This window comes from Corvus hawaiiensis, chromosome 5 (assembly GCF_020740725.1).
Source record: "Corvus hawaiiensis isolate bCorHaw1 chromosome 5, bCorHaw1.pri.cur, whole genome shotgun sequence".
NCBI lineage: Eukaryota > Metazoa > Chordata > Aves > Passeriformes > Corvidae > Corvus > Corvus hawaiiensis.
Window position 1 is genome coordinate 12,969,501 of NC_063217.1, and position 15,501 is coordinate 12,985,001.

At 49.3% G+C, this 15,501-nt stretch overlaps 1 protein-coding gene across 2 annotated transcripts in view; it reads left to right on the top strand.

Moving 5' to 3' along the window:
• The window catches only part of CRMP1 (collapsin response mediator protein 1), a 50,350-nt gene continuing 34,849 nt past the window's right edge, over positions 1-15,501 (top strand). The window contains exon 1 of one of the 2 annotated variants that reach the window (XM_048303848.1): positions 1-561. In XM_048303848.1, the coding sequence (XP_048159805.1) occupies positions 190-561 (372 nt within the window). In that variant the 5' untranslated portion in view covers positions 1-189. Of the gene's footprint in view, positions 562-2,563; positions 3,317-15,501 lie in introns of those variants that run through there. The other variant, XM_048303847.1, reaches the window with a different exon arrangement.

A 15,501-nucleotide genomic window follows, 5' to 3' on the forward strand; every position in this document is an offset into this window, starting at 1 on the left:
GGGAGGTTAACGTTTGCAGTTCCCTAAGGGAAAGATCCCACCAGCCAACCCAGCTCCGCCACTGCTGCATCCATCCATTCAATTTTATGGTCACTAACAGCCTATCCCGATAGTGGAAGGTGCAGAGAAGTGGGAGGCAGGGAGACAGTGAGAGAGAGAGAGAGAGAGAGAGAGATCCGGACAGCGAGAATGGCCGAGAGAAAGAGGAACTGGAATAAAGAAGATGACCTGCCTGTGTATCTAGCTAGGCCGGGCACGACAGCCCAGACACCGCGACAGAAATACGGGGGAATGTTCGCCTCCGTGGAGGGGGCCTATGAGAACAAAACCATCGACTTCGACGCCTACAGCGTGGGGAAGAAGGGGTCCCGGACCCCGCGGAGCGGCAGCCAGCACGACATGCTGGACGGAGGGGACAACTACAGCGAGACCGCCAGCGACATCAGCGAGATCTCTGGCTCCGTCATCAGCTCCCCGGGAGACCGGGAAGACAAGACCCCGGGCGTGGAGATCAAATACCCCGTGGGGAAGGAGCTGCTGCAGGGCCAGGACAATGGACAGGTGAGCGGGGCCCGGGCAGGGGGGAAGAAGCCGCCGCCCCCGCTCGCTGGGCGAGCCCAGCCGAGATTGCTGAGCCGAGCCGAGATTGCTGAGCCGAGCCGAGCTTGCTGAGCCGAGCCGAGCCGAGCCGAGCCGAGCTTGCTGCGCCGTGCTGTGCTGTGCCACGCCGAGCCGTGCGGTGCCGCAGAGCCCCGCTCGCCCGCGCAGGGGGCTGGGGGCCGCCTTCGCGGGGGAGGTTCAGCACGGCAGGTCGGGGAGGCGCGGCCCCCTCCTCCCGGGCACGCTGATGCTCTGGGAAGAGCCCGGCTGGCCCCTAAACTACCTCACTTGGCAGAGCTTAGCGGGGGCGGGAGGGGGCGATCCCAGAAATCGTTTTCCTTCGTAAGTGATGGCGATGAGTTTTCTCCGTTTCCTTTCCTGCCCGTGCCGGTGGGCCGGAGGGCAGCTCGGGTCCCACAGCGCCTCTCCGCCGCCCCGCGGAACAAAGCCGGGCCCGCGGCACTCCCGGGCTCGCCGGGGAAACTCCGCGGAGCTTGTCCCGGGCACAGCCCCAGGATCTGCCCCGGCCCGCTGCCCTGACTCTACCCCTGCTCCCAGCGGCTCCCTGTGCGCCTGCATTGTCTCCCCGGCAGGGAGCGCGGAAGGCGGGAGGATCAGCCGAAACCTCTGCCCCGGGTTCCCCTTCCCTGGGGTTGCAGCCTGGACACATATTGTAGGCTCAAGGAAGAAGTGAGCCGGTGGGGCTGGCCAGCCCCTGACGGCTGTGCATCTCCATCTTAGCCCTGTCGGTGGCATGCAGGCTGGAGGCAGACCCGGGGAGCTGGCTCTCCTGGGAACCCGGGCTGTCATTGATTTCCCCTTAGAAAGAAATGCGGCCCTGCAGTGATGCCTCTGCATGGATACACCCTGTCCCTTAGTACCCAGCCTGGAGCCTCTGTGGCTTGTCTGAACTCTGCTCTTTCCACAGGCTGAACTGAGAGTTTCCACTCTCTTCTCCCCCCTCTTCAATTTGAGCATGAATGGGGTGATGGTTTGCTCTGGTGTGGGGATTGGGTGCAGGTGCTGCACGGCCTCCCGTGCAGCCCAGTGGGTGGGTGTCTGCTGTGGTGGGACATTGGAGTGAGCAGGCAGGGCTTGGTGGGACACTGTGCCTGGGATGCTGCTGCTTTCTCTGCAATGACCTCAGGGTTGCCTTCAGAGGCTGCCAGCTGCAGTGCAGTCTTCTCTTTTCTAGCTCACCTGAACTGAGTTTTTTGGTCAGGACCCTGGGGCAGTGGGAGGGCACAGCACACCCCATCTTCTAGCACGTCCATGGTGCTGCCTCCCCATCTTCCCTGCTTCCTAGTTCAGCCTGGGACTCAGAGTAGTGAGCACACTGCACACTATCTCTCTGAACACCACTGTGCTTACTAAGTTGACCAAAGCAAGGTGGGGAGGAGGTTAGGGATAAAGATTTTGCCACTGGCTTAGGAAGGTGCACTGTAAGCAGCAGACGTGTGACCCCTGTGCAGTTGCATCTAGAGTTTTTTACAAGCTTCAAACAATGATTTCGGGGAAGATGTGTCAGGGATGTGGCCTGGGTGCTTCATGTTTTGTATCTATGTGTATTTCACAGGGGTGGGTGTGCTAAGAGCCCCAGAGTGTGTGTCCTTGGGGGGATTAACTTGGGCACAGCTTTGCAGTGCCTTTTACCCTTCCTGCAGTTCACAGAGTGTTAATCAAGTACCTTGGGTGGAGGGAGGCACACTGTCAGAGATTACATGGAAGGGTTTCAGCTAGCCACTTTACCTCTCCAGCAGCTGCTGGTACAGCATCTGCCTGGCCTGGCCTGGTTGTGTTATCCCCTGTGACCTCCCTGGGCACAGGACAGAGCAGGTGTGAGACAATGGGGCAATGACAGGGAGGGCAGAACAGGACAGTGCTGTTCGGGTCACAGCTGTTGGTGAGGACGGAGCAGGCAGTGCCATCAGGGACAGAGCCATGGGGACAGAGCCATGGGGAAAGAGCAGGAAGTGCCATGGAGACAAAGCAAGGCAATGCCATCAGGATCAGTGCTATGGGGACAGCGCAGGGCAGTGCCATGGGGACAGCACAGAGCATTGCCATCAGGCTCCATGCCGTGGGGACAGCGCAGGCAGTGCCACTGCCATGTGTAGCACAGCAGGACCCACCGCCGGGGATTATATCCCCCGTCCCCACCCTGCGGCAAGCGATGCGTGGGATCCTGCCGGTGACCTCAGCGTGCGAGCGGGGCGGCGGCGGAGCTGGCGGGGCGGCGTTTCTCAGCGCCGGTACGGGAGGGAGGGAGGCTCCGGCTGGATTGATGGGCTGTGAAGGGGGGCCAGGCAGAGGGGTGGGGGACAGGAGGGAAGGAAACGCTTCCTGGGTTGCGCTGAGCGAATCCTGCTCCGACCTGCAGCCGGGAGGGCGCTGCTGCCGCCGCCGGCAGAGGCAGCGCTCGCCGACCCCCCCGGGAGCCGCGTCCCTGTTTGATTGCAGCCGGAAAAAAAAAAGGTGCCGGGTTTGCCGGGCTCGCCTTCCTCTGGGCGACGGAACTTCGCCCCCATTCCACCGCTCTGCCGGGTCGCCCCCGCCCCGCCCCATCACCCGACCGGGCTTCGCATTATTATTCCTCTCAGCACCGCCGGTGTTGTTCCGCTGGGCTCGGCTCGCTCCTCGGGTTCGTTGCGTGCTCCCGGCGCTAGGGAGAGCCGACATGTCTTACCAGGGCAAGAAGAGCATCCCCCACATAACGGTAAGCGGGCCCGGGCGCAGCGAGCGCTGCCCGCGCTCCTTTGTTCGCGGGGCGGGGAAGGGCGTGCGGCGGCAGCGCCGCGGCCGCGCAGTGCCCGGGGCCGGCGGGCAGCCCCCAGGCTGCGGGGCCGGGGCTCCCTGGGGCGGCCGGGTGCGGGCGCCGCCGCCCGTCCTCCTCCCGCTGGAGCTCTGGGCGCGGATTGATTTAATGTAATTTTATTTTAAAATTTCATTATTATATTTTTATTTCATTTTTTATTGTGTTCTGCCTCCCCTTCCTCGCGCGCCGCCCAGCCGGGGCTCAGCGCTGTGTGCTCGCTTCAGGCCGGGGCGGGGAGGGGAGGGAGGGCCGGCGGGGGCTCGTCCCGGCGCTGCCGGGGCCGGGGCTGGGGGTACCGCCCTCCCGAGGAGCCGGGCCCGGGGAGGCTCGGCCGCCGGGCGAGACAGAACAAAAGAGGGAGGGGACCACCGCAGCACAACGTGCCCCTGCCGCCGCCCCCCGCAGCGGGCTGGGGCAGCGCAGCCCCTGCGGGGCAGGGGCGGTGGGCCCGGGGGAGGCACAGGGTGCGGAGAAACGGGCGGTGGGCGAGCGTGGGCGTGGGGAGAAACGTGGAAAATCAAAGAGCGCCATGATGCCAGCACCAACACCTCTGCGCGCTATTAATACATCAGGCGTGGTGGGGATCAGAAGTCAAAGAGTTAATTATAACCACCTTCTTCTTATCGGTGCCTGTCTCCCGCTAGATGCTTTTGTACCCGAGCAGAGCTACAATAGAGTATGCTTTCCAAGCCACAAAGAAAGGACCTGGGTCTTTTGATACAGTATATGTTTTCCCTTAATGCACAGGATCTGGGGATACAGGGGCTGGGATAAAGAACAGGCAGAGCTGGCGGGTAGGGGTGTGGTGGGAGAAATCGCACCCGGAGCTTGCTCACACGGCAGAGGTTTTTCCCAGGACCGGTGCTGGTCTCCAGGTTGCTGCCTGCTTTTCTCTTGGGGGGCTGGATCAGTGGGTGATGGGTCACTGCTCCTGTGGCACCTGGGGCAGAGATGACTGGGGAAGCGGGGTGAGCTCCAAGATTGCTTGGGTTCGTGGCGCTTTCCCTGGAAAGATGGCACAGTGTGTCTCGGGGCAAGTTTCGGTAGCTGAAGAAGCGGGCTGCCTGGTGGGTGTGGCACCTTCCTCAGCAAACCTGGTTCTTAACGGCGTTAGTGGAGCCGGCGTTACAAAGCTTGTAAGCTCCTCGAGGTTTTCTCCATATTCAAGAAAACATCCTTCAGTCGAAGTATTTGATCAGGAGGGAAACAACCTCCTTCTAAAAGCTGGGTTTTATGATACCAGAGTGCTGCATTTATGCAGGTTTCCGCTATCAACAGGCAGCAGTGCCTGGTGGCCAAGGCTGAACCTGCGTGCTGCAGTGGCTTTTTGGGTGATGGCTCTTCTTGCCTTGTTCCTCAGTGCGTTGTGTGAGTTGCAGTTACTCAGGGCATATCTGGACTGGCAGAGTCCCTGGTTACCCTCTGAGTGAGTGTCAGGTGCTTTGTGCATGGCTCAATCTTCATTTGAAGCTGCAGTGTAACAGGTTCCCACCCATAGCTAGTTCTTTGCTCTCCAGTTTGGAGTAGAATGAGAAACTGGAAGAATTATGAGTCTTTGCCTTAGATTCAACAGTTTCTTTTAATTACATCACTTCTCACAAATTTTCTTCTCTGTTCTGGGGAGAGGATTGCTGGGAAAAAGAAAGCCCAAACCTCAGCCTTTTCTCTTTGAAATGGGATGTGCTGAAGCTTCTACAAATGAATATTCATTAACATTACTGTTGAGTTTTGTGACCAAATCAAAGGCATAAATTAACATTAGTGAAGTTGGCAGGGATCAGGGCTGGACTGTTTTTTTTTTTTTTAACACTTCTGGCCGTTCTTCTCCAGCAAAAGCAAATCAGGCACTTTGTGTAAGACCTGGTATGCACTGCTTGTGCTACAAGAACTCACAGGATCTATCTGTGTGTGGTAAATTAGATGTTTCATCCTGCCACTAAGGCAATACATTGTAGCTTCAAGTCTTCCGGGCTCTATGGAAATGTGATAGCTCTGTAGAAGTATGCAACAACAGTGATGATGAAATCATATAAAAATGTCATTTTTTATTATTCTTAACATTTCCCCCCACTCACACGCCTGCTTTTTGGAGCTACACCAGCTCCTGGATTCATTGGAGAAGTGAGAAACTGATTTCTGACAGTGTCCTGGGTGCTGATACTTAGCTGTGGATTTTCCAGTACCAAGCCTGTGTTCCTTGCATGTAGCCAGGAGCTGTCCTGAGTGCACAAAAATAACACCCAGCCACAGCATCCAGCCACAGGTGCTGCCAGCAGTCAGTACCTGGCCAAAACTTTCCTCTGGGATTAGGTCTGCAGCATCAGGAACGGTGAAGGAAGAGGTGGTAGCTGGTTTCTGATCAGTGTGGAAGCAGATACCACTCTTGGGAAGACAACCCTGTGGTATCCTTTCTGGGTTACTGCTCTTGGTGCACATGGGCATAACTTCCTCCCTGTGCTTAGTCTGACTGTGCCTGCCCTCCTGACTCCTTCAGACAGCAGGGCCTGACTGATACCCCCTGCACCTCTTTTCCCCGAAGCAGCTTTATTCCTGCTTTCCTTTCTCCCACTGTTTGTGGCAAAGGCACTGTTGCAGACAGCCCCCTTTGGCACTGAGCATCTCCCTACTCTCATTTACCAATCTGCGCATGTTTTTTTTATTTCATCTGCCTTTTTTTTTTTCCTTTCCATTTCAGCTTGTGAAAATTCATGCTTCTTGCATTTTATCTCATTTGTGACTCTCCTGCTGCCCATTATGCATCTCATGCAGCATCCAGGCTTGCTGTTGTTAGTGGAGTACCAGCACTGCACCAGTGTAAGGTGCCATTCAGTTGTGAGTCAGATTGGAGAAAGTGGGCCCCTTTTGTAACTACTGTGGGAGGGGAAGGACCTCTGTATTTGAAGCACCTGACCAGTCTGGTGGTGTAAAATAGAAATGCATTGAACAAGTGAGTGTAAGCACTTCAGTCATGTCCTCTGCACTGTGTTGAAGTCCTTGGTGGGTAGGTCTCAATCCACTGGTTCAGGAGTGTTAGCTGGGGATGGAACAGCATGTACATAATGTAAGGATGGCCAAGAGAGCAAGAGCACATTTCTCAGCCTGTGTAGTATGGACAGCCACCACATCCATTGCCGAGGTGTTTTTCTGCATGAGGTGGCAATCTTTTGTGCTTCGGTTGTGCAGGATGTTCTCATGCAGACCAGATTTTCCGGGATATACCCCCCAGCTCATTGCTTTTAACGTAACTCTTACACTCCTCTTGTGCAGCATATTACAGGGAATCAGTGGAGAAAGAAATATGTGTTACAAAATTATTTTGGCTTCTGCGTTTTGGTAGTGGTCAGCAGTTTTCAAGCAAGGCCTGAGCTTAGATGAACTCAAAATTGCAGTTTAAAAAAGGCATGTGGCATGTAAAGTGCCTGTGACAGGACGTGTTTGTTCCAGCAGCAACTGCACCCATTAAAACATAATCTGTGTGAGCTCAGTGAAGAGGAGGTGTGAACACAATTCTACTGAGCAAAAGCAGAATAGCTAGTCACCAAAGCAAATGCAAGGAGGCATTTGGGAGAGGAAAATGGTGCCCGAATTCCTTGGAAAAAAAAGGGAATCATCTTTGTGGGAATGGTCCAAAGGTTGGCATATGAATGGGGGAAAGGTGCTGCTGGTCCTGAGTAGACAGACTGTAAGGCACAGGGAGACAGAGCTCAAAAATGTGGTGTTACAGAGGAGAGATCTCAATACTGAGCATAACAAGAAAAGAGAAGATCTGGCACAACATGAGAAAAAAAAGCAGATGCAGAAAAATGGAGGGACTGAAGAAATGCAGAGGAGTGGGCACAGAGAATAATTTTAGTTGTTACCTTTAGAATTAATATGAAGAGAGATGAGAAGTATGTAGGCTTCAATTGAAGATAACAGGATACTTTGGGGGAGAAAAAATACATTCATGTGTATCTCCACTGGTGTGACACACTGGTTCAAGATGGAAACTTTCTGTTTGTCTGAACAAAGTGCTGGCATAATGTGTGGTGTTCTGGTGTGAAAGCTGCCAGCCAATTCGTTTTGGGCACCAGGAGGGACACGTCCTAAAGGTGCAAGACATGATGAGTCCCTGGAATGGTGGGCCAAAGTCCTTGTCTAGGTTTGGATCTATTCCATATCTCCCCTGACCATGCTTTTTTACCACCCACCTTTGTTTAACAGTGTGAAGCTACACCTGGATTGCTCTGTCACTTGCCAAAAGTGTTTGAAAAGCCTGCTGGGTGCTAGGCATGGGAATGCTGCCTCATGTTATTACTCTGTTCTGGTGCAAGATTTTGGCTGATTTAGACAGCACTTTTTGTCCTGCTTTAAAACACCAAAGCCTCGGACTTCTGTATGCCTTTGTACTCTTGAACATTTGCTTAAGCCTCAAAATTGCATGTTCCCATGTGTGTCTTTTTAACAGACTTGCTCCCTCTCAGTTTACTCATCTGTCAATGAACATATGTGTAGTGAATTCACATTGTGTAGTGGACTGGACTTCAGCCTGGCAGCTCTGGAGATGCTTGAGCTGCTTCAGTATAAGTTTTTGGATTTCCAGCCACCATCTCCATGATTCTGTGACACATCTTTTCCTTTCTTTTTTCTATAGGAAAAGAAGTGGCCACAGTGTTCAAGCCAGTTCCATATGGTGACTTAAATTACATTCAGAGTAGGTCCCTCTGGGGACATTTCTATGGAGACTGAAACCTTTGGCAGAGGGACAGAAAGAAGGTTTTGGGGCAGTGATTCCTTTAACTGCCACAGCAAGTTCATCAGTCAGTGCCCACAGCAGGGCATCAGCGTTTTCATCGTCATAGCTGGTGCCACCCCAGGGAACTGAGCTGTGCTTTGCTGGAAGCTGGGCAGGTTTGGAAAGGGGACAGTGGCTGTCTGGGAAGACATCTGGTGCAGTGAGGTGGTTATCTGAATCTCCTACAAGTGCTGAGAGCAACCACTGCCAATGAACCACTTTTCTGATGAGAGATCAGGATCTGTTGTCTGCTTTGCTGCCATTTCTTTTAGAATCAAGAATTATTTAAGTGGTAAAAGCGTGAAACTTCTATTTTCCTTTGCAGGACGCAGGAGAACCCACTGGCTTGTGAAGCACTTGGGAGGTAGTTCAGATAAACTTGAGTTTTGTACATATGAGAGAGATAAATGCTTTTGTATGTGTGAGAAAGAAGGAATAGAGATGAGCAGCAGAATAATTTGCAGTGTTCTAATCTTGCTACATGTAAAGATGACAGCCTTGTCCCCTGAAGCAGAGATGCTTTGGGATTATGTTTGCTTGTCACAAGACAAAAGTTTTCATCTGTAGTACATGTCCTAATGAGTCTTAAGGTGTCAGCTATTGTTTATGAATAATTGTCCCTGCTGACTTCAGTGAAGTCTACTCTCAGTGTAAAATCTCCTGTGTGTAATAGTGAGGACCCAAGTAGGTGCAGGTGGCTGGCTAAAGGAGTAGGCAGTGCTCAGAGCTGTGGAAATGGAGGCAGGGCTGATACCATGGGAGGTGAGGCAGCAAGCATCACCACTTGCTCTCACTGGCAGAAAAAAGCAGGTATGTGAGGCAACATGACAGCACAAAGTGTCTGAGTGCAAACAATGTGCATTGTATCCACTGCATTTAGTTGGTCATGAATTATCATTGCTAACATAATATTAAAGGCATTTTCTACTATTCTGTTTCCCTTACATCCACCTCCTCTGTCAGAGAAGGGATTCCATATGGTCTTAGTTGGATTTTGACTGTGATTGGTGCCAAGACAAATATGTCCCAGTAACCTGATGCAGGTTTCTGACTAGAACTTAGATAAAACACATCTTCAGTTCAGTGGCACAGAGAAGCCAGCCGTGCTGTAAATGACTGTTATTTTCTTCCCAAGTTTAAGCTTTCCTGTGAATGGCTTCCTGGGATTTTGAGATCTTCTCTAATTGATGTAACCTGTGTGTAACCTGAGGGATGGGTATAGCAACATACGATGCAATGGTTTCAACCCTTCAGCCCCTACTTAGGTGAAACCCCTGCTGATGTCAATGAATATTGTCATCAATAAGATGTTTGTTGTGCTTCCCTTCTAAAAGCAAAGCAAAGATGACATTTACAGTGAAGAAGTCCCCATGGAGTAGGTAGCTGTAGGAGCAGCCCTTTTAGAGTGGGTGATTAAGCAATGAAACTGCCAGCTGAATGGGAAGCCAGGTCTCAAAAGGGGAAACAAAAGAACATCAGATCTTTTAAATGAATAAAGATGAATGAATACATTGGCTATGGACCAAGATACAGCATTACTACAATCAACATAATCCTTCCTAAATTAATTGCCATATACTTGAGTGCATCTGTTAAGACAAGAACCTTAAAAGCCGGATTCTCCATTAGTGGCCATCGGAAATGATACCTCAAGGATGGAGTATTTTACAAGGAATTCCCAGAGTTGATTCAGGGTTCACCCTAACTAAAAGCCACTTCCTATGGAGGGTAATCTAGACCTGAAATTCAAAAGGAGGGATACTGCTGATTAAAAGCAGATCTTCTGTAGGCAGACAGTACTTCATGAAATCCCATTTACAGCTCTTTGATCCTTATGAAAGGATTTTAAGCAAACATTCCTCTTGGGAAGGATATCTTTCTTCTTTTGCCATTAAGTTTAAAATTGTTCCTTATTTGTAAGTACTTTGCTAAAAGCGAGGTAATTTAACTGTGTTGTATCACAGCTGGGTCTGAATCTGACCAGCTCTGACAAAAGACAGCCAAATATATCCACATACACAAAAAAAGTAAATCTCTTGTATATTGCGGGAAATTAAGCCTGCAAGAAGGAATTATTGGAAGCACAGAGGAGCTCTGAATGTCTCCTTCCACTGTTTGCCAGTGAGTCTTCAGCCTTTGAGAAACAGCTTCCTTGCAAATAGCCTTCTTTTGGAGACTTAGATAATCAAGGAGAACAGAAATATCAGCCTGTGTTTCTTGTACCTTCCCTCTAAACTGAATTCTGTGTCTTTTGTGAGTCTCAGTGGACTTTTTAAAGCCTTAGTAATAAAGAATTCTGCCTCTCAAATGCTAAAAAAGTAATGTCTTGGCTGCAAGTATGATAACATATCTTAATGCCTTTTTATGTGTCTTGCATTTGATCTGATGTCTTTTAAACCACATGCCTTTATAGAGAGCTTAAATGCAGGTGGATTTGGAATGTAAACTGTTTTCGAATGGCTATTTAGCATAAAATCCTTAGTCATCTTCAGGGCTCTCGACTAATCTGGGTTTTAGAGAAAACAGCCATTGTTGCTTTGGAGATGTAAGGACAATGTTATATTCTAGTAAGTCCTTACAATTACACTGAGGGTGAAATCACTGCTGAGTGTTTTCTTATCCTCTAGGCCTGGAAAATCTGGGTTTGAGTGTTGCAAAGACTTTTTTGGTTGGCAAAAGCTGCAATGCAGCAATTGTAAGGTCCAAACCAAGAATGAAGCAGCACTTAGATCTGTATGCTGGGTATGTTATCGGAACTTAATTGTATATAAATTGTAAAGCAAACTGTAAGTAGTTAAAAATATATGGTTTACTTGGTTTAGAGATGAAGATGTAATAGGTAGACATTCCATTTGTGGAAGAAAAGCAAGAACGTTATAGCGTATATTGGAATTGCAGTCTTTACAGATGCTGCTACTTGATGAAAACACTACTATTGGAATCTCTTGGAATCTTTTTATATGGCTAGAATACATAATGGAAAATTCTTTTTTTTTTTTTTTTCAACTCCATCTTGTATCACAGAGGTGTGGTTTTCTCTGACAGGCTCCTGCAGGTGCAATGCATAGGTGTCGATACTGTAGAGAAGTGTGTGGTTTGTATAACTTGTGCTGCATTGTATTTTGACATGCTGCACCAATTTGGAGTAATGTTTAGTAAATCTTATGGCAGTTTTATTTTTTCTGTTACTGTGTTTTTTAGGAGTCCCAAGAAGCAGATTTGAGAACTCCATGTCTAAAAACTATTTGAATTTTGTTGTGTATTTTTAGATACCTCTAGCACTGAGGGGGAGTGGGTGAATGGAAAAAGGCTAATTTTAAATTTCTTTGCAACTGTTCCTGCTCTAACATTTGGTTTGTAGTTCTGAATAATCCAGAGCAAAGCGATTTTCCACCCAAGGGAATTTGGTTTCAGTTGCACTTGCGCGGAGCCCGGTGAAGCATTGGGGACCATGGCAGGACTCAGGCTCGTGGTCCTGAAGGTTGGTCAGATGCTGCTTCTCTCTGCTGGCCTTTTGCCATTGGTGTGCATGAAAATGTGGACATGCTTCACAAGAGCTGAGCCAAGCTGATTCAAACCCCAGCAAAACAGGCAGTTTGTACAAAGTGTGCCAGTCACCAGCTTACAGATGTTTCGTGTTGCTCTTGCTGTAGTGAAACAATAGTTGTGAGGGAGCGACAGCCACCGCCTCCAGTCTGAGCAGCCAGCCCCTCCTCCTGCAGCAAACGAGCTGAGTTTGTGGCATCTCCTTCTGCTGCCGTGAAAATTGCTGTCATGTCACAGACTAAGCTCTGCAGCTTTGCTGCCAGGTTAAGCAGGAGAAGCTAGACTGTGATTAGGAAAAGATCCCCAGGGAAGCAGTGTGCAGGGTTTGAAGGTGAAGGGCTGGGAGCAGTAGGAATGGCTGTATCATACTCAGCAGTAGGCTGAGCCAGGAGGTGCCAGAGTGCCTGTAAAATGGAGCTGCAGGGGAGACAGCAGATACGCATCGTGGCTGTGCCGATGCTGTGTCATGGCCAGGCACAGAACTCAGAGGCAAACAGCATTGCAGCAATGCAGTTGCATCATTGCAATAGTGATGGGTGGAGAAGAAACACCTTGGCTCCCACACCCTGCAGTGACCATGGATTTACAGTGTGCTTTCTGCATCTTCCATGTCAATGAGAGCAGGGTTTTTTACCCCTTGCATCTTGGCACCTCATGAACTGTTCAATATAATACTCCCTCTCTGTTTTGCCATGTTCCTGCTGTCTGTCCTTGGCAGCTTGGAGGGAGGAGGGGGTCCCAGCAGCTTCTTTTGGCTTGCATTGAGAAGAGGTGGGCTGGCAGCTTCTTGTGCCAGGCAATGCACTGAAGGCTTGGTATGGAGCCCTTGGAGCTCAGCAGGCAGGGCACCAGTGCCTGAGACACCTGTCAGCTGAATAGAAAAGTGGCAGCCACCCTAGAAAGACTGACAGTATTGTCACCTCCTGAGCTGAGTGATGAGCTCCTTGCTGTTTGCATTGTGAGAGCGCCCGAGGGTCAGTGACTGGGTGAGGGTGCCTCTGGGAGCTGGGCAGAGACAGTGTTCTTCCTAGTGGGGATTACAGCTGAGAAGGAGAAATACAGGCCAGCACTGCCGGGATTAGTTCAGGAGCTTCAGGTCACTCCTCCCTTCCCTCACTGCTTTCCCCAGGGCACTGCAGAGTGTGTCTCTCCTCCAGCCTGGAACAGGGACAAGAGGACTCTGGTCCTGGACCTTTGTCACTTGGTAAGAAAACTGCAAGCAGTCTGCCTGACATCATGCCCCTGGTGAATAATAAATGTCCCCTTGTCACGCACAGCCTTCTGCATGGCCGAGGAAGCTAACCTACTTCACAGAGCCTGTGTGTGCCCAGATTTCTGTCCAAGATTTCACTGCAGCAAATACCAGTGATCTAAACCAGTGCAGGATCCCCCAGGCGCCAGTAGCAGGGTGGCAGTGGTGCAGAGTGGCAGCATCCCTCTGCCTTCAGGCTGGGGCTGTCCCTGTCCCTGAAGCCTGTGCTTAGGCTGTAGCAGGGAATGAATACTCCATGTGGACCAACCATTTGTATGAAAGTTTATTTCATGAAGAATACATCAAATTGCTTGTCAATATTAACCTATGCCTCCTTTCTAGTAATTTATTTTTGTGTAATTTTTCCAGCCTGTTCATGGAAGTGCATCTCTGTGGTCAATGCACACAGGCATTGGGTACTGCTGCTTTGGCTAAGGGCAAGCCAGCCCTAGTCTGGAGCAGGGTGTTTGAGGCAGTGCTGGTTTCCTTGGGCACAGTGTGCTGCTGAGGTGTCCACAGGGCACCCAAACCTCACCTGGGCTGCTTGTGCCCACTGGTACCATCTCTGTCAAGGTGCTCTGCTTTGCAGCAATCTGTAATGTGTCCTACACTTAACAGATCAAGCTGGTTGGGAGATGTTCCAACAAAACTCTTTTTCTTCTGAATTTGCTGATTTGCTGGAATGAAAATGTGTTAGAGATGTTTCCACATCTCTCAGATCCTGATGAAAGCTGGGCAAGGCTCCACAGCACTGTCCTCAATGGCTTGGCAGTCTGCCTGGGGATGTGTGGTTTTTTGGCAGCCTAATCTTCCGTGACTTCTTACATCCAGCTGGGGGGGAACGTTAGCCTCAGGTCTTGCTGCTCTTGCAACAATTCTGAATTGTTTGTATTTTCTTCTGAGGTGTAAAGAATTAAAATTTTGGAAGTCTCCATGAAGTGCAGGTTTTATTCACCACCAGAATTTCTTACACCCTCCAAAATTCTGAACAAGGCAAGACTTTGTAGCTAAATGTTCAGTAATCCTTTACAGACTGAGGCTTAATTTAATGGCTGACTCCACATTGAGTGTTTTCTTAAGACTGCATTTGTATCTTTTTTAGATTAGCTTATTCTAATACCTAATTTTTTTACTTAAATGTGTATATCTATATGTAAAAACGTATAAAATCCTTACGTCTACAGTTATTTTTCTGGACCTGTGCTTCAGCTTTATTTTAGTCTGTCTTATTTTCCTTGCCTGTTACATTTCTTTCTACTTATTATGCATCTTCTCCTGTTTTAAAAGAAGTAAATAGTAGAACTTCTTGATGAGGGTGCAGATTTTTTGACGCGTTTGCAGTGACAGATGCAGTGCTCTGGGAACACTGCCTGCCTGTATCAGTAAGCTCTTGTAATTGGACAGTATTAATATTTAGGAAGGCAATTGAATGAGCTTAAAAAGAGCTCACAAGATGGTGGTCCCTGCAGGTCAGCAGGCAGCTTAGTAAATCATCACAGTGAGGAGGTGCAACTGCCAGCACATGGCAAAATAACTTATTACTATTCTGGCTGCTGATTCACAAGTCGTGCTGCTGTTACAAGTGACAGTAGAGAGGCTGGGAAGAAAAGAGGGAGCCTGCTCTGGCAAATTCCAGATGGAGGACTTGCATTGATCTCCATTCTCTAATGAGAGGGTAACAATGTCTGAGGCAGGTCCTGGGGACATATGTCATCATAGTTCTGTGCCTTGGTTCCCCCCCAGGTCGTGTTGTCGCTGTAGCACGTGGAGAAAAGCCTCAGACCTGCTGTGTGTATACTCTTTTGTTGTGCACTGTTTTTAAAATGTGTTTTTCCCCTCTCTTTCTCCCTTAAAAATGTCTGTTTCTCCCTTTTTCCTTTTTCTAGAGTGATAAAAAAAGCTATAAAGGCTTTGAACCTGCAAAATTGTTCAAGTACAAGCTAAAAAGTAAATATGCAGTGTATAACAGAGGTTACATTGTAACAATCCTATCTCTGCCTTAGCGCTTTTTAATGAAGACATTTTTAGAACTTTATTGTTTTTGTTGTCCTGGGTTTATAGATTAAGAAATGTATCAACTTGTTTGTTTTCTAAACTGGGAACTCGGGACATTCATAGTCTATATGCCTGAGTCATCCTGTAATTAAACCAGGAACTGAATCTGGACTGAGGAGTATAAAACATGGACAAACTGGAGATTCTGAGTTATTGTCTGGTGAGCCAAGGAAATAATTTATAATAAATGGCTTTTTTATGTACGAATGGGAAAAAATGGTTTTGACTGCTTTAAGAGTTTTCCAGCATTCACAGTCACTTGGAAAAATTATTTTCCAAAGTATTATGTACTTGTCATGTACAAGTACATAATACTTGTACTTTAACCCCAGCTGGCAACTCAGCCTCACACAACTGCTTGCTCAATTCTCCCCCACCCCACCCCACTGTGGGATGGGGGAGAGAATTGGAAGGGTGAAAGTGGAAAACCTCGTGGGTTGAGATGAAAACAATTTGGTA